At 32.5% G+C, this 25,305-nt stretch overlaps 1 protein-coding gene across 12 annotated transcripts in view; it reads left to right on the plus strand.

Annotated features, from left to right (window-relative positions):
- LOC145279808 (kinesin-like protein KIF2A) overlaps positions 1-25,305 on the plus strand; it is a 148,206-nt gene that overhangs the window by 87,266 nt on the left and 35,635 nt on the right. For 7 of the 12 annotated variants that reach the window (XM_080131162.1, XM_080131164.1, XM_080131165.1 and 4 more), the window contains 6 exons: positions 2,983-3,037; positions 5,425-5,442; positions 10,273-10,389; positions 17,389-17,536; positions 19,453-19,556; positions 23,986-24,148. In XM_080131162.1, coding sequence (XP_079987288.1) covers positions 2,983-3,037; positions 5,425-5,442; positions 10,273-10,389; positions 17,389-17,536; positions 19,453-19,556; positions 23,986-24,148 — 605 coding nt within the window. The remainder of the gene's footprint in view (positions 1-2,982; positions 3,038-5,424; positions 5,443-10,272; positions 10,390-17,388; positions 17,537-19,452; positions 19,557-23,985; positions 24,149-25,305) is intronic. The other 5 variants (XM_080131172.1, XM_080131163.1, XM_080131166.1 and 2 more) reach the window with 1 other exon arrangement.

Consider the following 25,305-nt stretch of genomic DNA (forward strand, 5'->3'; position numbering starts at 1 on the left):
GTCTTATTAACTTGTCCAGCTGGTGATCGGTGGCTCTATTTTGGAAGGAAAGTGAGTGGGGGAAATGGAGTAACTGGTGTGGGCTTTAATGTATGTAGTGTATTTGTGCTAAATGGTGATCATTTTCCTGACAGTGCCGAAGCAATCAAGAGGCCAATGAAGTCCGGATCTGACATCAGTTGATTTTTACACTTTATATGTCCCTAGTTTATTTAATGTTTTATATAAACCAAAGTTAGGCATATATGGTATTCACAGCAGAACAAATCAAGCAAAAGAGCTATAAACGTTGAACTGACTTCTACAAGATTTTTGTAGACGTGAGGAAAGTATTCGGGTATAGTCAAGATTGTCTACTCTTTTTGATTTTAGGTTGAATAATTAGACATGATTAAGCATACAAGAAAGCAATTCTTAGCATAGGAGAAAGGACGGGAGAATTAGATTATCTGAGAGGAAGATAATCATTAATCATAAGGGACCATATCTTGCTGTTGTTTACTTCCTTCCCACTACAGAAACATGTGACAGAAGGTGGGGGAGAGTCAAGCTAACACCCCTGAAGGAGCAGCATGTTAACCTTTTAAAAATTGTCTTAGCAGCCCCATCAATATTCCCCAGTCAGAGCATGTGAGGCAGTAAGCAATAAAATTACTCCACCCGAAAGGTGGGAGACAAAGGCAGGAAGGGTGGAACTCCTAGAATTACCCAGAACGAATACCCCAGCTTGACAAAAAAATGATATAATTTCTACCAGATTGATTGTAAAGATCGTAATCTGGATTGGCATGTATCAGTGATTGGAATGAGTGGCCAAATGAATGATTCGACTTGCTGCTTATCACCATCGTCCCATTTACGGAGCAGAAACCAAAAATCAAAGTACAATCAATCTTGACTATAACCAGGCATTCATCTCGATGAACCATACTGGTCTCTGGAGGATCCTTTTGAAATTTGGCTGTCCACAAGATGACTATGTGAAAACTTGCATCAATGTTGGTGTCCTTATAGGACCCATCATGATATATATATATATATATATATATATATATATATATAAACTAACAGGGGTACCTGATGTTGTCTGGGTGTGGAGAGGTTTTATGGTAAGTGTAGAAACCCAGCCCAAAAAAAATAGAAAAAAAAAATTAACCACACCCCTAAAAAACAAAAATGAAAATGGCAGGTACCTGTGCAAGCGCAAAAAAAAAAAAAAAAAAAATGCTGTAGTAGCCAGGCTTGAACCTTTAACACTAAGAGGAAAGGGAGGTGAAAAAAAACATGAGACTATTTAGTCATCTCGTCCATGTGACTTGTGACGTCACGGGCGTTTCAAATAACATCTTTTATGCATACATCAATATTGCGAGGTGTGAATGACTTTGCAAAAATGTCGATGAAAAAAGTGACCCCTCCTTGTAAAAAATGGCCCAGTTGAAGGTGAAAGAATGAATGTTTTTGGCAAATTTTTGGATATTTGTCGGTCAAAAGACTGAGCTTTCAAATTATACCAATTTTATCAGTGTTTGTTGCGTGTGTCGAAAGTTTTTAGCAGACATACTCAAACATACTACCACAAATAGACAGGTGAGATTTATCTAATAGATGTTCACCTCGTGAACATACTAGGCCAAAGGGAAGACCAAAAACAAGGTGGATGGAAGACCTGATACAACACATGACCACAGATAACTCGGGACAGATAGATGACTAAAGTCCAGGGAGGGGTTCCTCATTGAGTGATAAAACCCTTATTGATCGATTGGTGTAAATAGGATTTAAAGAACGAGACCTTTTAATTTCTATTTCATTTTTCATTTATTTTTCCACTGTAATGTTTGATGCTTTTGTGAACTGTCATGATAGTAGTATGAAGTAATGTTCAACTGGCAAGCTTTCCAATATATGTACGTTTGCGGCAAGGGCAGAACTCTTTTGGATTTTAGTGTTCAACCATTGTTGTTGACTAATCAACTCTCACAGGAGTTCATGAACCAACTTTCATGCTCCTGGAAAGCTTTTGGTTTATCTGTTAGCTTGAACAAAACAGTGATGCCCAAGGAAAATGGTATATAGAGCTGTTGATTGTAGTTGACAAGTTTGTATACCCTAGTAACATTGTCACTGTTTTATTGACAATGAAATAGTATAACAGATAAAGTTTCAAATACATTTGTAGCATTCAGCAGCTGTCTGGTTTCAGAAGGGTATTTCTGACAAAAATATATATGTATAATGCTGTGTGATGTCACCTTTGCTATATTTAGAAGTTAAAAATTCAATCACATATTTCTGTATTCTTTTTTTTTTTTTTTTGTAAATATACAATGTGTTAGATAGAAGCAGATTTTCACCTCAGTATATTTGCATTTGAAAGGATGGCAACTCTTTGCCCTTTGTTGTCTTGCTTAAGATAATGTGTATTTTGGAAAGCCGTCATATCCTTTGCATTCGGTCAGCTAACATTAGGATAACATTCAATGGATGTATCATTCAACAATTAAAATTTCATATTCATTACAAAGTAATTCTTTTTCAATTGTAATTATATAACTATATTTGATCTATAATGAAGCGTTTTCATCCAATTTATTCTTCATACTCATGTCTTGCTACTTATAATGCACACTTCACAATGATTATTGAATTTGTAATTTAATTTTGATCATTGTTACTGTTCTGTCCATGTATATTTTCTTCATTGCAGTTTCTTTCCATTCTTATCTAATGTAATTCCAGATAATATTGCAGTAATTTATTACATAAACTGGTCTTCCGTATAAATATAGTATTTTTGTATCACAAACAAACAAAAAACACTTGGCTTTGTATTAATATAATGTGTAATCAATCATTGTAACACAAAATATTTCCAATCGTCGTAGTTGGTATTTATTTTACAAAATTTAGCAACTTTATTTGATACATGTATCCTGACATTTTGGTTAAATTATTATTATTTTTTATTTTTTTTTTTAGCCTGGTCGACAAACTTCTCAAGATGGTTCCAGGGAAGCTTCAAAAATAAAATCTAGTAAGTTTTAAATGAAATGGCTGCACTTTTTTTTAATTTACTGTTCATTATTTTTTATTCTCCCATGTAATGTAAAACAAGATATGAAGGTTAGAACAATCGCAAACCGTGTTTGTTTGATTTTTTTTTTTTTTTAATTTAACAGCTCCATTAGATTTTCAGTTAACATGTGTATATGATAGCAGCAATGTAAAAAAAAAAATAAATAAGGAATCCCTATTTATTTCTAATGTTTTGATAAAAGCAGCTGTAAAAATATTGTTAGAACAAGGCCTTATGTTGAAGAATTTTTTGAGATGAGGTTTAATAATGTGGATTATTCAGACTACTGTTCTCATCTAAGGAGTGTAGAAAGTGAATATTGGGTTTGCTTTTGCCAGCCTTGTAGTTTTTGTTTTCTTGTGTTCTTTAGTCTTCGCATGCCATGAGCGATATTTTTAACAAAAGAGAAGTGTTGCTGTTTTCTGTATCAGAATCTAGCCATCTAATACTTATCATTAGCTAGTTTTTGACCTTAAAATAGTTTTTTTGTTTTTTCCTTAGCTCTTTACATTAAGTGGCTTCATGTGTTGACTGAAGCGATTGCCATTAAAAAAAATATATTATTCTCACAATTTATCTTACTATATAACTGCTGATCTTCTTCGGGTGTGTCTTGACGCACTCTTTGAATTGGTACTGAATTTGAAATAATTTCTCTAGATTCCTAGGGTTCACAAGATGCACCTGAAGGTCAGAAGTTACATTGGCCAAAGTGCTGTGAGAATCTCCTCCAAGATGAGAACAGTTGTCAAAATAAGACCGAATAAGACAAATTTACCTAATTTACATTTTTTTTTTTTTTTCAATATGGTTTCCTTATCTTGATCATTATCATAATGTTTCAGCTGTTTTACTCTCTGACTGTGTTCAGTTACCTTGAACTCTGGAACTGTCATAGTTCCCAAGTTCAATAAAAAGTATTGAGAATTTTTTTTAGGCTGTTTACATGTAATTGACAAAATGAAGTAAATCTGAAAGTACTAAAAATAAAAGACACAGATAAAAAATTAAAAAAAAAAATGGACTTTTAAACTGGGTTAATTATCGAAGAGGTGGTTTTTAAGTTTAAAAATAAGTATAGGTTGCCCCCACCTGCCCTTGTAAATCTGTGCTCTCATCACAATAATGCCTTATACTTCATGCCTTTTTTAACTAAATGGTAGCGTTCAAGTATTGGCCTGGTATTACTTTATTCAGGGATGTGAGTTTTCTGTTTTTTCATGGGATTTTGCTTTTTTAAAATGTATTAAAAACTGATTTCTGTTTGAATCTCTAGGGGCCCCCATATGTTTTCTAATTTTTGGTTAAAATTTGTATTTATTTTTTAATTTTTAATTTTTTTCATTCAAATAAAAAAAAAAAGGCTGATTTTTCTCTTATGATATTTCTCTTCAAGAATGTGAAGTTTTCCGTGGAGCAATTCATAAAGGGAATAGGGAAGTTAGATGATTTTTATTTCATGAAAGAATTACTTCTTTCTCAGACATACTTAATTATTGTTTATGAAAAAAAAAAATTTTTTTTTTTTCATGCTACTCTCTCTCCACACACACAGGCAAACAGGAGGCTGTGCACTCCAGTTTGGGAAATTCATCTCAATTTCAGCTTTTTTTGCAATTGACTACTTACATCCCTGATTATTTGTGCTCACTGTAAGGAAACAGTAGCATGGATAATTGTGCAAATTTAGGTGCTGTTGGGAGTTCAAAATGGCAGTATAAAGGAGACATATTTTTTGCTCCAGAGGCTTTGTTTTGGATGCCACATCATTAGCATGTTTGTTATAGGTGAAAAAAAAAAAAAGGACTACTGTTGCTTATGCGAAGAGTGAACGTCTTTGTTGTTAGTGAAGAGAACAAAATAATCCGTCTCAAATATGTATTCTTTCAACTCTAAATAATTTACATGTATTTTTTCGACTCTAAATAATTTACATGTATTCTTTCGACTCTAAATAATTTTACTGAAATAAATCTTTCAATCACGTAAATAAATATTTCATTATTAGAACAGCAATATGCATTCTAATATATGCATTTGGTTATTTTTCAGTAACTACGTTTAAAAAGTAAATAAATTTGGCTCATTTTTAAAGCTTTAAAATTGATTCTAAAAATAATTAAAACTTATTTAAATAATTAAAAGTAAAAATTGAAATAATTAAAAATAACTAAAAATTGAAAAAGGTTCAGCCAGAAATTATAATAGATGTAAATTCTTTTGTAAAACAAATGGTTACTAAATGTTTTTTTTTGTTTTGTTTTTTTTTGTTTTTATACCTACCACATTTCAAATTGGCTTCAATATAATTGAATTTTTACTTCTGCTTATTATTTTGTAAACAGCATCTACCAGTTGTGGAAGTAAGTAAGCTTTGATAATCATTCAATGTTCTTATATTGTGACACTCATCAGATCTTGTGTTTTTTATCAATGGATTTCTTAATCCAAACTGATATTAGATTTTAAACTTTTACGCCACTCTGAGTAAACTCCCACTCATGCTTGAAATGCCTTTGTAGTCTTAAAAGGAAGTATGCAGTAGAAGCCAGGGTTGCAGAGTTGAAAGGTTTGACTCTTAGGATTACCAAAACTCTTGACCCCCTTATTTTATTGTCTGTTGAGTCTTTGGATACAAAAATCTTTGACACATAACATTATTACAACTCTGACTCCTTCCAAAATCTACGGCTCTGCAAGCCTGGTAGAAGCAATCCTCTATGAGCACTTGGGTTCCATTATAAAATGCAAATAATGAATGTTCAGATTAAGTGTGTTGTAAGACGACAAACAAAGCCACCACATTGGTCATAAATTCATATGTATTCGCTTCTAGATAGACATGTGTGCCAGCTGATCATCGTATATATAATTTGAGCTTTTAATGCATTATCTGTCTGTTTTAGTCGCCATCTTGTTTATCTTGCTTTCACGATATGTCACTGCATATAATCAATGTGGAAAAAATTTCTCTTGGAGAACATCATGCTTTCCCATATTTCATCCCTTTTTTTTTTCTTTTTTTTTTCTTTTTTTTTCTTTTTTTCTTTTTTTTTCTTTTTCTTTTTTTTTCTTTTCTTTTTTTTTCTTTTTCTTTTTTTTCTTTTTCTTTTTTTTCTTTTTCTTTTTTTTCTTTTTTTTCTTTTTCTTTCTTTCTTTTTCTTTTTTTTTCTTTTTCTTTTTTTTCTTTTTCTTTTCTTTTTTTTCTTTTCTTTTTTTCTTTTCTTTTTTTTCTTTTTTCTTTTTTTTTCTTTTCTTTTTCTTTTTTTTCTTTTTCTTTTTTTTCTTTTTTCTTTTTTTTTTTTCTTTTTTTTTTCTTTTCTTTTTTTCTTTTTTTTTTCTTCTCCACTGTCTAGTTTCTACTTCTTCTTACAGATTGATCTGCTTATTTTGGGGTGTTTGAAACAATCTGATAAACAGTGGGTGGCCTACATGTGGAAAGGGTTGGGAAGGCCATGATAACTTGCCCTTTATCCTATTTTCTTTTTATTCCCTGTAATTAGTTTCGCTCCACATCTTTAATGTTAGTTTTGTAAATAAAATTAATGTTAAAAACGTTAGGGATTTTTTTTTTTTTTTTTTAAGTAGTTAAGAAGTTTTACGAATGACATGTACGAAGTGAAACGATAAAGTTTTCGTCCTAAAGAACAACATTACAGCTTTATTTTAAAACTTTTATTGAAAAAATCAATTCAGGTAACTTAATTATGTAGTAGAACTGACATCTATTCAATATAGCCGCCTTCGGTCTTAATCACTGCCTTGATACAGGTTAAAAATTGGGAGTGTGCCTTTTCCACAAGCACCGGCGGAAGCTCAGCAAATAATTGGCAGATGGCGGCAATTAGATTGGCTTTGGTGTTGTCATTTTTATTGTTTTCGTTTGTTCTAATTATTTGAGGTAATATAATTTCATCCTCTTCATATGACGGGGTTTCGTCTGTAAAATTAAACGTGTCTGTGAATTTTACACACCGGATTCTTTTTATTTTATTTTTCTCTGGGAAAAAATATTAAATTGGCTGGACTGTTTTTATCGTATCCAAGAAATAAAGACGCACACTGGGCGCATAACCTCTAGAAGTGTAAGCCATTTTGAGTTTCAGAACAGTTTCAGATGGTTCGCTGTTACACACAAGTCCTGGTAGGTGACTTGTTTGTAGTAGACAGTTCCACAGAACAAAATATTCTTACCATGTCGAAACCCGGGAAAGAACATGTGAAATTAAACCAGAAAAGGTTTAATATTTATGAAGCAATTCTGGTTTCTGATTGGTTGGTAGCAGAACGTGAATTAATTTGATTCGTCAGTTCTTAGCAGCATCGTTTATAAATAGAATCGTCCGACTGTGTGGGATCATACCCCATTAAAACACCAAATTTTGCAACAGTCACATTGGTGATGTTCTCAACACATGACTAAACAAAGTAGTCCAGTTGGTTCAGGTCAGGGGAGGAGGTGAGCCAGTGAGAGAAGGGTACAAAGTCGTAGCACTCCTGAAGCCAAGCCTGGGTCTCTTTGGACTTGTGAGCCACCACAATGTCCACTACCATGCTCAGGGTCACTTGATTGCACCAGGGGATCACCGCACTCCTCAGCACATCCAGATATACTTTGGTGTTGACTTTCAAGCAGACTTTGGAGATGTGAGGTGATATGATGTGGCCCTCACTTGAAACCACACCAAAGACCATAACCGTGGCCAGGAATTTTTTTATTCATCACTTTGGGCATTCCGAGTTATTCGTAGCAATCATGCGATGCATTTTGAGGGTGTTCCTGTTGTCATAACTTAGGTTGGTAGAGAATATGAGTTGCACAACGGCGCATCTCCAATCTCACTTGTTGAACATAAGGCTCCTATCACTCTTGGGATTTGTACACAACTGGCTAACTAGTAGATGGTCTGCAACAAAAAAGAAAACCAGTTTTCATCAAACGAAAATGGAATCATGTCCTCTTTTCTAGGATGACAATTTTATCGTTCCATCTTGTACAACTGCTCCTGCTGATTCGTTATTTGTATGATATTTAGGCATGTCATCCAAGCAACCTGTCTTATGTCGAGAACAAGAAGCAACTTATTTTAATATAGACGAACTATTATACCATTTTTTTTCTTTTTAAAAAAAAAAAACGTTTTCTTCTTTTTACATGTTGAAATTTGGAGGAATTAAATAATTTATTGATATATTTACCTTTTGTAAATTTTTACGATTTTTAAAGGTGAAAGACATTTTTTCCTTTCAACATAAGGGAACATTTTTTTTTTTAATATTCCTCCTAAATCTGAAAAAAATTAAATTTGTTTTATTTTTTACAAAGATTTTTAGTGAAAAAAAAAAATGGCAGGAGTAATTTGTCCAGCCTAAATATCACACAAATAGAATCAGCAGGAACAGTTATGCATTGTCATACATTTTTTATGCTTTAATTTGTCATTAATAAATATTGAAACTAATTGGACAAAAATATGACTATCGATTCCTCACCCAATCCCCCAAACAATTTTGGCTTTGTATCTAATTTACAATATTCATTTTTATGTTTATAATTGTAAATATTATTGTGAATAAATGGATATGCATACATGTATTGCATGATTTACTCTTTATTTATTTATTTTTTTTTTTAACTGGGGGAGGTAAAATAAAAGATAAATGGCTATAGCTTTTGTTATATGGAAATGACTCATTAGTAAAAAAAAAAAAACTATATATATATATATATATATATATATATAAGAAAAAGTGGATGGTGGTGGTGTTTTGATCAGACAAGGGTCTTTTTTTTTTTCTTTTTTTTCTTTTTTTTTTTGTTTTCTTAACTTCAGTTAATGAGTTAATGAGGTCAAGTTTGACTGCGGGATAGTATTCATTTACTGCTGAACGCTTTTTTTTTTCCCCCAAGATGTTATAGGAAAAAGACTAACCCACATGCGGCGAGTGACAAATGTTGAATATTTATCTTCCCGAAATCGAGCAAATTAAATACACAGGCGAGCTTCGTTGTTAACTGTGAGATATTACGATTTATATATGAAATAAAAAGTTTTAAAAAGTTGTGAAATGAGCGACCGCCTCTCTGAAAAATGCCATTTGTAGACATACAGAAAAAGCGAACATACATACATTTTCGCTTTTATATTTATAGATTTATGATGATAAAAACATGAATAATGTATTTTTAATATTAAGACTACTCTTCTCAGCTTGGATGCATCTTGTCAAACTTGGGGATCTGTAGTACAGGCGATACCAAGTATGATAACTACTTAAAGCCAACAAAAAAAAAAAAAAAATTATTCTCTATGAATTAAATAAAGGTTCAGTTCGAAATATCAGCCCACAGAATCACTAAACCTTTTAGTTTAATTTTTTTTCTATTATTATTGGGAGAAAAACAAAAAGGAATATTTTTAAGTGGAATTATCTTGACAATTTTCATAGCCAATCTTACATTGTCTATTGCAAGCTCCACCCCAAACTCTTTCAAATGGCCAAGTATTTCATTCTGCATTTGATCTCCATTGACACTCAAGTCCGGTTTCTGGGCAAACAAAAGTTTCAACTTATCTATGCATCTGTTCTTCATAATCAATCAAGCTTCATGGATTTAATTTGTTTCCATTGCAGGCCTGTTTCTTGTGCTTTCTTTTTTTTCTCTCTCCCTTGCTCACTATTTTCTAGGCCTTTCACGATGGCTTTGTGCAGGCTCCTTTACTTCCTCCTTCATTGCCTTTTCTGCCACTGTTGGCTTTTACTCACTGTAAGCTCGCTCTTCTCTCATGCTGACTTTGTCGTTATCTTCTATTTAGTGTCGGCTCACTTGTCCTTCTTTTTTTATACAGGTTTTGCCATCACTTCCCTTGTGATTTTATTGTTACTAATTATCACAATGTCTCACCATCCACCTGACAAATTCAGTAACCCTCATCCTCAAGTGGCCTTTAGACCTTGATGAGTGGTGACTCTTTAGAAAAAAAAAAGTCTTTATTGTTTTAACAATTAAATCCTGTTCTTAATGCCCCTCCCCCCCAACCAATTTTTAAACTAGTGATGCGCGTGCACTGACAGGGAAAAATTGAAGACTCCAAAAAACTTCTTACACCTCTGAACCCCTATATAAGTATTTTTAGTAGAATATTTAACTATCTATAAGTATTGATTTCTGTATTTTTTATTTGTTTCAGGTTCCTTAAGTCGCTCCCGTCCCAGTTATGCCGCTTCCCGCGCGCCAGTGATATCCCAGAACGGACAGTCGTTGGTTAACAATGGTACTGATGATGAAACGAAATTGGGAAATCAAGGTAACATCAAAATCAATTCTGTTTTTATTTTTTTTGTCAGAATTTATAAAGTCTCGTTTATTTGTTGTTTTTTTATTTAAAATCCATATGTTTATTTTTTTTTCTGGACCAATGATTTTATATAAGCTTACTTAATGTGAGTGCCAAATATAGACAGAGCAGACAATAGACCTCAGGTTTTCTAGAAGTTTTCCTTCTTCTAGATTCATGCCTTAACAAAGATTGAGGGTGCATCTCTTGTTGGATTAAATGCGCTACCAACCTGAAAATTTCTGTCCCATTATTATTAATGTGTAAATATAAAATCTTTTTTTTCTTTTTTTTTTTACACAAAGATCAAAATCTATCCCTGCTCAAGTATCCTAGTGACATCAAACGTTTTATTGACAAAACTATTGCGTATATATAAGAAATTATGACAATGCAAATTACAAATGTATATTACAGAATATTAGAAACTGATTAAAAAAATAAATTTACAAAATTAGAAATACTCTTCAGGTTTTTGTCAGTATTTGAAGATATATACAGTATTACAAAAAATATTACAAAATATTATACTGCATCGCAGAATTAAATAAGCATAGCCCATTGTGATGCAACTATAGGCACGATAGGTAGGGAGAAACTTTAGCATTTATTTATTTTAGATATACAAGAGATATTCCAAAAGTAATGCCTCCTATTTTTTATTCCGCCTAAATGGATGAGAGGAGGATTGCAAATTGCATTGTTATAACTTATGACCTGAAAGTTTCACCTCTCAGTTGCAGATATTGATGGTGTGAGATTCTAAGAAGGTAAACCCTGTCATGGACATTCCTCAGCAGCAGAAATGCATCATTAAATTCCTGGCAAAGGTGCATTGAGAATGCTGGTGACTATGAAGAAAAATAAATTCTGGAGCACAAAATGCTCGTTTTAATTTTAATTGTACAACTCCTGTCTTCGTTGGTCATCAGTTTTTTTGTTTTTTTTTTTTCAGCTGAAAACAAAGAAGTAGAAGTCTTTACTTTTGGAATGACCCTTGTATGACAAAGCGTGCTCCAGATGCCCATGCACAGTCATCATTCATTGCTGGCAAAAGTGCATTGAGGATGATGATGACTATGTAGAATAATAAATTCTGTAGCACAAAAGGTCACTCGTTTTAATGATACCACTTCTGTTTTCATATCTCTTTAACTGTTTGGATTAGAAACAAAATAGGAGGCTTAACTTTTGGAACGACCCTCATATATCTTGTATATTCTTAAAAATAAAAATTATAGCTTCTAAATCTATTTAATCTATGATATAAATCTCACCTGTCTGTTTAAATGTATGCATCTATATCTGCCTAAAACTTTCGACAGACGCATCAAAACCTGACGAAACCGGTATCGTTTTGAACCTAGAGCTTTCGGACAACAAATATTGAAAAATTGGCCAAAAACATTAATTCCTTCAACCTTAACGGAGCAGTTTTCTACAAGGAGAGGTTGCTTTTTTTGCTGATATTTTTGAAAGTCATCCCCTCTTTTCGATTGACTAGCCTTAATTTAAACCTTTACCACTTTCGGTTTGGCGATGGACACAATGGCAAAGATGTAACTTTTTTCCCCCACCCCACCCCACACACACATTCTTTTTCTCCTTCCTAGTACAGGTTCAAGCTTGTCTGCCTACTGCCACTTTTTTTTTTTTTTGCGCTCAACACACATCTCCAAACACTCGGGCAATGTCAGGCACCCAAGCTAGGGTATAATATATATATATATATATATATATATATATATATATATATATGAAATTCAGTTTCCAAGTTTGACCTAAATATTGCATTTGCCAACTCTATATTTGATTCTACCTAGGTAGTCAAATGCAGAAATTTTCAGTTTGTGTTCTTCAGATAATAAAAAAAAAGCAATCAACGTAATAGATTACATATTTTATCTGATCTAGTAATTCTTTTAATAGTAGAAATTTAGAGATTCACCGTTCATTTTTAATCTACAGATATGCTTATCCAATGAAATCGCTCCGTTTGTTAGAATTGAAAATTGCAAATGGAAATGGCGTCATAATTAACTGGGTAAGTCTTCATTATCAAATAATTAGACATTAACCATTTCCTTAAAATTAGTAAAAATTAAAAAACATAATATGAATGGGGATAACAAAAATAATACAAAAATGTTTTCCACTGTCTTATTTGCGCCAGCTATTAATTCCAAGATAACTTTTTAACGCTGTCACGTAGTCGCGAGAAGAACGTATGTGCATACACATGCTAACTTTACTTGGTTTCATTTGTATAGACATTTGCCATTTTCAAATTAATAAAACTAAAACTTATGCATGTGTATATGAAAAAAAAAAAAAAAAAAAGAATTTGTCATCAATAACATCTCCAGCCTAAAATCATGCATTGCAATAAAATATTCATTTTTCTGAATTTTTGAGATGAAGACTCATCATTTGGATTATTTGAATTATTTGGACTACTGTTCTCATCTTGAATGTTATTCTCACAACGTTTCGAACAATGTAACTTCTGACCTTCTTCAGGTATACTTTGTCAAACTCGGGAGTTTGTATGGAATTTCAAACAGACCCTTTATTTAATTAACATGGGGGACCTGTGGCATAACAGACAAAGTATTAAGTAAAATTTAATTCAAAGAGACCTTCTCAGTGTCAGAGATATTCGCAATACAATTATGAATTACTATCTGGTCATGGCTGACAGAACAAGTGTATGCTACCCTCATGAATTAAAGAGTTTCATTTGAAATTCTGTATAGATTTCCAAGTTTAACAGAAAGATTCCGGAGTTTGGCAAGATGGTCCCGAAGAAAGTCAAAGGTTATATCGGCAGAAATATTGTGAAAATAACACTAAAAATGAAAACAATAGTCCAAATAATACAGTAAAAGAATTTTTTTTTTTTTTTTAAAGAATATTATTTTATTTGTGACCGTGTATATTTTTCCTTTCAAAAATATTTTTTTTTGTTATTGTTCAAATGTAGAAAAAAAAACTTTGACACCCTTTTAACTGTCAAGTAGAATTTCTTTTTTTAGCATTTAACAATTTTTCTTAGCACAGATTGACGCTGTATTCATAGACTTAAGATGAGATTTAATTTAATTGATATATAATTATCACGATAAGCTTATTTGCTGTTCATTATTTTATAGAATATAAATGTAAATAATAAACAGGATAAAATAGAAATCATCCACATCATTATGGCCGCCATGTTTGAAATTATGACCTGGTCTATATACCCCCAAAAAGTTCCAATTAAATTTTAAGCCTTTTTTTTTTTTTTTTTTTTTTTTTCAAATAATTTTTTTTTAATAATTTTGTTGTAATCGTTAAAAAAATATTTTTTTATAAATGGAACTTCCAAAAAATTCTCTTTATTTGATAGTTTAATTATTAGATATTAACCAAATATAATCATATTACAAAATAATAAACAACAAATAATTCAAACGTTTTTTATAATTGAGAAAAATAGAAATTCCATCAAAAGCTATAAAAATTGGGATTAACATCGGTTCACAATTTTTTATTTAACATATGGTAGCCATGATAAAGTGAGTGCTTTCTATTTTATTCCAAACACATTTCAGGTCTTTATACATATATTCTTTATTCACTTACATTACATGTTTTTTTTTTTTGTTTTTTTGGGTTTTTTTTCTTATTTTGGGAGGGGGGGTCTTCTTCAGAATTTCCCTTGTATTAAAAAATAAAAATTAAGAATAACGTGTTTGATGTGCGTACCCATGAGCAAAAATATCATATTCCAAAAATCACATAAATTGATAAAGTAGTTTCATTTTTAAATAAGAAAATCAAATTTTATGAGTAACCGAAAAGCAGCTCTCTTATTCACCATTTTTAAAGTGATCTAAAACAAACAAAAAAAAGATAACTCAATAATTCAAACTTTCAAGATTTGTGATGCCTACAAATTGCTTTTAATCGCTTAAAAATGATTTTATTTATAAAAATAAAACTACTTGATCAATTTACGCGATTTTATGAATATATTTTCATTTCATTAAGGTACATACATTATATAGATTTTTCTGTTTCTTTTTAATATAGGGAAATTCTGAACAAGAACATTTTTTATCTGATTTTTATATATATTTTTTTTTTAAATTTAAAAGTTAAATCAGTTTTCTGACGTAAATGTGTCAAACTTTTTTTTTTTTTTTGCTCCAACTTTTCATATACAATTAAAATGGATTCTTTTCAGATAGTTTTATTTTTTATTGCTTTTTATTGTTTGCTTTTTGTTTATTTTTTTCAATTAGTTTGGATGTGGAAATTCAAATAAATTCAAAAGTGGATTCTATAATGAAGCATTTTTTCTCTAAATGAATTCCAACTAAATAAGCAAAATGACTTGGTTAAAATAAAGCAAACATGCATTTAAAAAAAAAATGAAAGCGTGAAATTGATTAAATCAAGACAAAAAAGAAAAACTTAAACTGAAGATGACTTTCAACACGTTATGCCAATGTAAAATACGCTTCTTTCATTTTGAATTAATTGTCTGGCAGTTTTCACATCTGCATGTGTTTTTCTGGTTGCTTACGTAAACTTACCAGAAGATGTCTATGCAAAATTGCTGGACGTTAAGTTCTAAACTGGATAAGTAGCAAAATAGTAATTAAACTGATTGGATATGATGAATAAACTCTGAAGAAAATTAAATCATGTGTATAAAGTCTTCCAAAGAAAACAATGAAAGGGTTACAGAATCTTTAAGTTTTCTAACGTAAAGAAACTGGAAGATGGGGTGGGGGGCTTCTTTTTAAAACATCAAATATAAGCTATTTTCATGAAATTTATATCATCTGTATAAAATTCTCTGGGGAAGATGATGGAAGTGGAGCAGATTACTGGAACAATCTTTCACTTGGTGATACAAGCACCAAAATTGGCACACAGGTGCTTCAGAACTTCCTCTTTCAGAAAAGCATGTTAGCCAATTCAAAAAAAAGAAAAATGGTGGCCATATTGAAATTTTCAAGGCATAAATTGGCTTCATTATATAAGAATACATTCATTTCATTTTCGGACCATAAAGAAATTGTGTTAATCAGAGTTCCTGTTTAAAAATTGAAATTTGTCAGATTTGCTTTTGCAGACATCTTGAATCTTCTGATAGCTAACATTCTTTTCTTAAAATGTCCTGAACGTCATTTGTGCCAATTTGGGGGCTTGTATCACTAAGTGAAAGATTCTTATGGAATATTGAGATAACCTGCCCCACTATCACAAATCTCAATGTTATAGTATATGTGGCAAATATCTACATGCCTCTAATCTCTAAGTGATCTAGAAGACAGGGAGACAGACCCCTACTTAAAACTTCAAATATGTATTTGATTTTAATCAAATCTAAACCATATGTATAAGACACTAATTCAAAGAGTTTTCTAACTATTCATTTTTTTCCGACTATTAGAGAGTGAAACAAGAAGTGGTGGGCAGTAAAAAGGAGAATGATAATATGGTGTTATGAGTAGGGCTATGACAACAGCATATTCTCTTCATTATTTTGACTCTTGAGTATATATCTGACACAGTTAATCAACCAAGAACCACATCACTCTATATAAAAGCATATAAGATATCAATGGATACACATTCAAGAGTCAAAACAATGAAAAGAATATGCTGTTGTCCTAGCCATAGTTATAAGTGTAGTTTAAAAGAAAAAAAAAATATATATATATATAGTAGTGATCATCATTCAATCCCAAGCAATCTTGCTAATGATTAATAATAGAAGTATCTTATTCAAAAGGGAATTGGTGATTCATGTATGGTTATTGTTATGTATTGTAATGATCCAGTAACACTACTGCTTATAACCCAAAAGGTAGCCGCTAATGTGAGCGCTGTAATGAAAGTATATGGAAAAGTTTTTTGTTGTTTTTTTTAGTAGTCATCATTTTCTAAAATAGTTACATATCACCTGATTTACCAGCAAAATTGTTTTCGGCTATTTTCTATTTGTTTACACATCAATTACCATATGAATAAATGCAAAATGGCTTAAAATAGGTTTTACATTATCATTAATTTTGTTCAGATATTTTATTTTCAGCATACACTAGTGATGAAACGATTCCAATACAATTACTAATTCTGTTCTAAATTTCTGATTCCTATATAATTCTTATTCTTTTCACATCTCTAAATATTTAGTTGTCATTTTTTTTTTTTTTTTTAACTATAAAAAGCCATATATGCATATGTATTCATTTGTTGGTGATCTATAGATTTTAGTTTTACTTGTAGTTTTAAACCAATAAATATTTATTCTAGAATTGATACCAAAAATGGAAAATTGTAAACAAAACACAAAATAATTATTTTTGGCATCAAAAATTTGTATTAATATATGTTGATTTTTTTTGCAAGACTCAACTATAATTGCACAGGATTACTTTCATTTAATTTTCATAAAAAGGAACTTTATTTTTTTCTTTTTAAAAAAAAAAAAAAAAGTTTTTGTAAAGTAAGAGAAATGTATATGCTAGTGCTAGGATGATTAACCAGAATTGGAATTTATTGGGGTTCTGATTTGTCTTAAATTTTTTATGACAAAATTAAGATCATAGGAGAGAACGAAACAGGAAGTAGTACAAACGCTGCCTGTCGGCTAAAACGGAAATTCACAGGGGTAGGTAACCGGTGCATAAATGAAATTGTGTGTGTGTGTTCGATCTGAGTAAACGCATATCATATCAAAATCATGCCCATATGACTTAGTCTCAACAGCATTTGAACTCCTGACACTGAGTCCACTAATGCATCATTTGATTAAATCGATTTGATGACGGTGTGAAATTAATTTGATTCACTTTATTTTCTGTTTAATCTAACAGCTACTTTCAGATGAAAATTGAACACCAAAACTGACGTCTTTTACTATTTTGTTTAGATTTTTTTTTTTCAACTTTATTTTTGATTTTGTTGCAGGACGCCGGAAATCCAATTGTGTCAAGGAAGTGGAGAGAATAAAGCAGAGACGTGAGGAAAGAAGAGCTCATCAGCAGGCTGTCAGAGAATTGCACGATACAGAATATGATACAAGTGACCCAAATTGGGAGTTTTTGTCCATGATGAGGTTATAATTTGTTTCTCTTAAATGTGGTTTTATTCATTAAAAATCAGCATACATCATTTTTTAATTTTTAATGGAGCTATCATAACGCTCGCTTCTCTTATTTTGTAATGAATCCTCACATTTCATGATCAATTTCTGAAAAAGGGGAAAGAATCTCTGGGTCAGAACCTATCTCATACTTATTGCTGGCTAATTTTTGACTTTGAAGTATTTTTTTTTTTTTTAAACTCCTTATATCAAGTGGCTTCATGCTTTATCTGGGGTGATTTCCATTTAAAAAATGAAATTAAACATCTATTTAGCAGAGTAGTTTGATGAGAAAATTTTGTTTAACAATGCGACTAGATCAGATGTAGCCATAAGATTATTAATTTTGAATCAAGAAAATATAATATGGAATGTTAATTTAATATTTAATAAAAGTAATATAAAGCATTTTTTTTTTTTTTTTTTTTTTTTTTTTTTTTTTTTTTTTAGATTAAATAAATATAAAATAATATATATCTTTAGTTTAGATATTATTTATGTATGTATTAAATTAATGAAAAGAATATGAATTCTAACATACCTTATCTCATTTCATGTTGAAAATGGTCATCTTTTTATGTAGATGAAAGAATCTATTAAGATAAGCAAAAATGGCTTGGGGAAGTGACAAATTATGGGAAAGAAGAGAGAAGGTATAAAATCCAGGGAAAGAGAAAAGTAAAATTTTTGCTTTTAGTGAAGTAAGAAAATTGGTGATAGTTAAGATTTTTTTTTTTTTTTTTTACATAGGCATAACCACTTATCAAGACCAGAGACCACTCGAAGATAAGGGTTAAGAGTGTACAATAGTCAATTGGACAATATAGTAATCGTTAGTAATGAAAATTCGGTAAATTTGTTAACTTAAGTGGAACGGCTCATCAAGAACTTGTTTACGTTGGACTTGAAGACAACTATATTGTAGTCAGCTGGAAAGCAGGAAAACGGAAGACAGTTCCACAGACATGCAGTTCTAAGAAAGAAGCTTTCTCCATGGAATCTACGTTTAGGTTTAGGCACAGATAAATAGTGAGGGAATTATTGATAGTGCTTTCAGCTAGACGAGTGTTTCTTGTGAAAGTTTGGCGAGGGGGGGGGACCATAGATTGAAGCTCAGTCGAGCACTTGCCATGAAAATAATGATAAAGCAAACTCGCAACATCTCTTCTATGAGATAGAGGTAGCGAAGTCTATTTTGAACTCTATCAAGGCAGGACAAGTCCTTTCTAGCCCAGATGTGGCAACAGTACTCCATCCTTGGACGTACCTGGCTCTTATATAAATAGAGAATTGCATCAGCAGTGAGATATCTGCTGGATCTATAGAAGGATCCCACCATTTTTCCAGCGGCCTTGGCAACAGATTTGATGTACGTGTTCCATTTAAGATCAGGAGTAAAGGTCAAGCCCAGAAGCTTGTTAAAACATGAGGCCTCCCCAAGACGAGAGCCATTCATTTCAATTGATGCCAGATGGGTATCAGAACGTTGATAGAAGCTTGGTTTTAGATGCATTAAAAGTAACTAGCCACTCCTTTCCCCATTGTACCACGTGCTCAAGATCAGAGGAGAGAGAATCAGAGAGAACTTCGTCGTTTATGGTCTTAGATGTGCTACCACAGATGGTAGTTTCATCAGCATAAATGTCTACGAATGATGTAAGGATGTGATTTGGAAGATCATTAATGTAGATCAGGAAAAGAGTTGGGCCCAGGATGAACTCCTGAGGGACTCCAGCATTAATACTGTGAGCTTCTGATTTTTGCCCATCAACTACTACTCTTATAATGGGCAAAAAATGTAGCTTCAAAACTTTGATTGTTACAGATATCAATATAATACGGTTATATTAGTTTTGAAAAATATTTTTTTGTACCTTTTCATTTTGTAGAGAATTCCGAACCAGTCTGGATTACCGTCCTCTCACAGGGTCAGATGCTATAGAAGATCATCAAATTTGTGTTTGTGTTCGAAAGAGGCCATTGAACAAAAAAGGTACAGTACCATCAACGATACTTGATTCATCTGTTTCATTACGCAGTGATCATTTACAGATAAAAAGTAATTGTTTTGAGAAATAAAAAAACATTGGAATATTTTTAAAAAAAAAACAAAAAAACTATTGCTTATTAAATGGAAATGGATTGCACCCGAAGCCCTGAGGCGAAGTTTGAAAATAAAATGTGAAAAAAACATGAATCGTTCGGCCAGCCAGAATGAGTTACTGAAAGATGTTTGAATTTATTTAAGTAAGAACCAAATTGACAGGTGCCCGCACGGAAGTCGTAGAGCATTACGACGACGTAAGCAATAGCTATTCAGCAAATGAGGTCAATGACCAGGTTTGTTTGTTATAAGCGAAGTAAAAAAAGAAAACATAAAAACGAATGTTAAAACTTAAGCGGGGTGGGAGGGGGGGTAATCAAAACATCAGAAAAACGAACGTTAAAACAAAAAGAAAAAATGTGAAAAATGGCTTAAATAAGCCTGTTTCGATATTAAAAATTAAAAACTCGGTGGGTACCCGGGTGTTCTTGGGTGTGTGTGTGGTCGGTCGGGGGTGTTAATGAAAACCTAAGAATAAGCGAAGTAAACAGAAAAACGAACGTTACGTGAAAAATGGCTTAAATAACACTGGTTCAATATTTGAATTTAAAAAATCAAAAAAAAAAAAAAGAAATCTTACACCACGATTCGAACCCAAAACGTTTAGATAATGACCCAACGCTCTAACCAACTGAGCTAACACGACGTACATGAAATTTAGTTACGATGACGCGGCAGTTTTTTGGCGTTTGTTTACTTTGTTTCACTGCGGGATCATTTTTTCATTTACTGCAGGGCAGTTTGGGCTTCCCCAAGATGATACGAGGGGGGGGAACCAGTTCCCCATTGAAAGGAGATTGTCCGAATTGAATAGCAATTGTCTGATATAATAAGGAAAAAACCGCATTGATCAAAGCTGATTGCTTTTGGACGTTTCCGGCGTATCATGCTGATGCTGGGAACGATGTAACAACCTTCGTATTAGTTTTGCTTCTATTATACGAAAAAGGCGAATCTACATGCGCCGATCGAAAAATGTTGAATATTTAGCTTTCGACAATCGGGCAAATTAAATACACACGCGACCCCAGTTCGTAACTTGTAGATATTATGATTGCAACGTGATATAAAATGTTTTAAAAATGAGCAACGGCCTCAAGAAGCCGCCGGAAAAAATCCTTTTGCAGACATACACAAAATACGAACATACATACATACACACATTTTCGCTTTTATATTTATAGACTAGCGAGGGGGGGGGTACACAGCCTTGCCCGGGTGTTTGGAGGTGTGTGTGTTGGGAAGGGGAGTAAATCAAAACAACTCTGTTTTAAAAAAAAAAAAAAAAAAAAAAGTTGGCCTGGTGTTTGGAGGTGTAAAAAAGAAAAAAAAAACGTTTTAGTAGGAAGGTAGGCTTGAACCCTGATGCCTTGGCGCGAAGGCAGAAACGAAAGTGAAAAAAACCCTGAGACCTAACCATCTCAGCCACAAAGGGAGAGGAAGTGATAAGTGTCTTAAGTTGACATTTATAAAGTGAAATTGACAGGTGCGAGAAAGTTAAGTCGCGTGATGTTTGACCTAGTTTTGCACTGCAAGCCAGTTTCTGTTTCCCCCGCCCCATCGTTTGCGGCAATATCTCGAAATAGCACGTAAAAGTTGGGCAAATTAAAGATAGCCGCGACCCCCATGCTTAAGTCGTAGATATTATGATTTAGACAGCATATAAAAAATTTTTGGAGGGGGGGGGGTCACTGTTTCTTACAATTTTTTTATATACTACCTAGATTATAATAACTCCGCTTTACGAAAGGAGGTCGCGTCTATCTTTTATTTGAGTGACTTTTTCATGCTATTTTCACAATATCTTTTACTCTTCGCATGTTTGTTTGGCTTTTCGATATATAAGCAAAACTGTATCCATAGAAAAGGCAGCTGCCTGCCACTTGTGCCAGGGACATCCAGAAAGTAATGAGGTTTGTTCAGTGTCGGGAAAACCCGTCTTGCTATTCATTTGGACACTCCCTTTTTATGGGGAGCTGGTTTTCCCTAACATTTTGGGGGGAAACAAACAAATATGCAGAAACTGGCTTGCAGCCAAAGTTAAGTTTCCCCTATGGCATGATGTTTGACCTCGTTAAATTTACGCACATGTCACTTAACTTTTTAATCGTTGAATTAGAATACTTTTCAGTTCTGTCCCGTCGTGGCCGAACGGTAAACTGTCAGTTTTTTTTTTTTTTTTTTTTTTTTTTCACACTTTCTTTTCCACCTTCACGTCAAGGGTTCAGGTTCGAGCCTACCTGCCTACCAAAACTTTTTTTTCGCTATACAAACAGCCGGGCAACGCCAGGCACCCACGCTAGTGTTTGTGTGTGTAGATATATATATATATATATATATATATAAACAAATGCTGACCCAATGGGTTGTAAGTGGTCTAGTACCTATTGAATACTGAAGAAACAAATTTATTTGAGATACCATACCTTACAGTGGAGGGGTTTGTTTTAAACATTTTTGCCTTTCTTTTAAATTTCTTATCACAAGTTTTTACGTAATTCTGAAAAGGTTTCATTAACTTATCACATTTGCTTGTGTACAATTGAATAAATTTTTAAATATTTACATTTTTTTAAAAGATTTTACTTATAAATATAAACAAAAAATTTTCATTTAAAATGGTAAGCTTATAAATGCACTCTGTTAGAATTTGGGAATGCAGAATCAGAAAGTTTGGAAAGGGTCAGTCAGATATTTTAATCCTCAAAAAAACAAGTCTGAATATTGGAAGACTTGCAAATAAGGAGTCAGTCAGAATTTAGTGAATCCTAAGAGTTGACCCTGGAACTTTCCAACTCCTACGATTCACACTCTAACCCTGGTAAGTTTAATAGATAACAAAGCATAAAATTGATAAATCTTGATAACTATTGTTTCTAAAATGTCTCAGTAATATTTGTTCTTTAGGAAATTGGCATAATCGAACATCTCTTAACTTTAAACAATACGAATTTCACTAAAATTGACTTTAACATTAAAACAATTTTTTAATGTACAAGATCTCATGTTTTGATAACATCTAATTTTACAACTCTTACCTATTATATGCCCATTATGTACTTTGAAAACAAATCTGGCATTCATAATTCTAATCTTCATTCTTATTGGTCTCAGTCTGCTTTCATTCTATTTTTTTTTTTTTTTTTTTGTAATCTTTTTAGAGGAGGCTTCATAATTTGTGTGTGTATATATATATATATATATATATATATATTTCGGACTGTTAATCCTCATCTTCATAGTTGTTGTTTCACCATATTTTGGCCAATTTTTCCTCTGGCCTTCTTCAGGTGGTTAACCGCGATGGCATAGGAATGCCCATGGTGTTGAGTCTCTACAGTTCCAGGTGAGCATTATGTGAAGGTAGTGGTTTCAATCCTCCTCAAAAACAGACCAGAGGATTAGTTAGCCAAATGTGGTGAGACAACAACAACAACAACTATGGAAGGCAATACAGTTACAAGACTCAGCATTCCTATCCTGTCACAGTTTACCACCTGACGAAGGCTAGAAGACGTGTTGGCCAAAACGTGATGAAACAACTATGAAGATGATGATAACAGTCCGCAAATAAATAAATGCTTTCATTTTGTTATATTTTTTATTTTCTTATAATATATAGGAAACTTTTAATTGATACTTTTTTTATTCAATTTTCACCTCAAACAAGGCACAGTGCCACTTTGAAGTAGGGGGCTACTATCGGGGACATAAGTTGCAGGGATATTATGAAGGGAGATGAGTAGCAAGATGTCTGGTCACATTACACTTGAACTTCTGCATGTCAGTACAGTTGGGAAAGCAGAATCCCAGAAGGGAGTTCCAAAGTCTAGCAGTTCTGGGGAAGAAACTATTGGAGTAGAAGGCTTTCTTACACCTAGGTGTCTCTACTGTGAAGGGATGGGATTTAGCTGTTTGTCGGGGGTATTCATATCGAGGGGATACAAGTGCTTGTAGCTTGTCAGAACATAATTTTTAATGGAATATTTACTTGAAAAGAATAATGGTTTGACGCTACCACCCAACTGACTTATCTCTACTTATATATAAAAGGCACTTTGTGTGTGTGTGTGTGTTTTCACTGCATACGAACTCTAAAACAGCAAGACCGTTTTTTTTTTAAATTTCACACACGTGTACTTTGTGTCTAAGAGTGGTATTAGATGGCTTTTTTTTTTTGTATCAGCTGACAAATATTTATTAAATTAACAAAGTGTTTTATTTCAATCATTTAAGAATCTTTTTACTGTTGCATTTTTTAAAAATTTAATTCATTTATTTATTTTTTATTTATTTCTACAAACGTTTTGAATTTCAGAGTTGAGTCGACGCGAACCTGATGTGATAACCATTCCCGATAAGGACCATGTTATTGTACATGAACTGAAAGCCAAGGTCGACTTAACAAAATATGTAGAAAATCAAAATTTCCGGTTTGATTACGCGTTAGATGAAAATGCAAATAATGAAATGGTTTATCGGTAAGTTTGTTCTAAATCATCTACATTTTAATTTATCTTACATTTGTTCTAATATGCTAATGTGTGGTATGATCACGTTCTGACACCAGTTCTTCTTAGATCACCAAAGTTAAACAATGTTTAATCTAGTCAATACCAGATGGATTATCACTCTGGAACAACAGGTGCTGTATGTGGAAGGACAGCAATATCTTTAAAAAATTACTGTACAAATTATCTCCCCCTGACTGGGATTTAAATGTTTAAACTAATGATGTCTAGAGTGAAAAATCTAGAAAAATTTTGAGTTCATAAATTTTATTTTCAGATGTATAGCATAGTATATAAGTCATTGAACTACAAAACTCTAATAAAAAGTAATATTTGCCTGCAGTGCGTGATACACTTCCTATAACATATCTGATACAATAGACTGTTTCTCTACCTACCTACCTACCTACCTACCTAAACCCCCCTCCCCCTTGGGCTTCCCTCATGGACATACAGCCAAGAATGTTGATTGAGGAAATGACTGTTACTGAAAGTGAGATAGGTGAACATCTCCAGGCTGGTGGCACTTGACAGCTTGTTTACTACTTTCCAGATAGTCAGCTGGAAGTGGCCGAGAGGGTAAGCAGTATTAATGTGGTCATTTCCACTGATCCCTCTAAGATAATAACAGGACATTCAGGATTTCAAGCTAAAACTGAATAGATTTAGGAGTTCGGCTTGTAGATCGAAAGACAAATCATGCAGATGAAATGAGCTGGCAATGTTGATCAAATGACTGATGGCTTCGGCACAAATTATCTCGGATCTTAGCTGATATACTGGAAATAAGATGTGAACGCTAGTATTTGGTGGTCCTTTTCCACAACAGTGTCTCTCACACACACATCCAGAGCACAACTGACTTATACACACTTTATCTGGGTTTGTGTTTTTTTCTTATGAGTTTATATTGCTTTTTTGTATACTTGTAAACCAGATTTGAAACCCATACCAATTATTAAACAATCTAGTTCAATAATTGTTTATAGAAAAAATAAATAAATAAACATGTCCCATGTCATGATATTGGTTGATTTTTTTTTTTTTTAACTAAACCAAACTTTAGACCCAACTTGTTTTTACTTGAATCAAAACTTTAACAAATACTTGATTTTTCATATGAAAGT

This window comes from Euprymna scolopes, chromosome 7 (genome assembly GCF_053919585.1).
Source record: "Euprymna scolopes isolate OS-2025 chromosome 7, ASM5391958v1, whole genome shotgun sequence".
NCBI classification, from domain to species: domain Eukaryota; kingdom Metazoa; phylum Mollusca; class Cephalopoda; order Sepiida; family Sepiolidae; genus Euprymna; species Euprymna scolopes.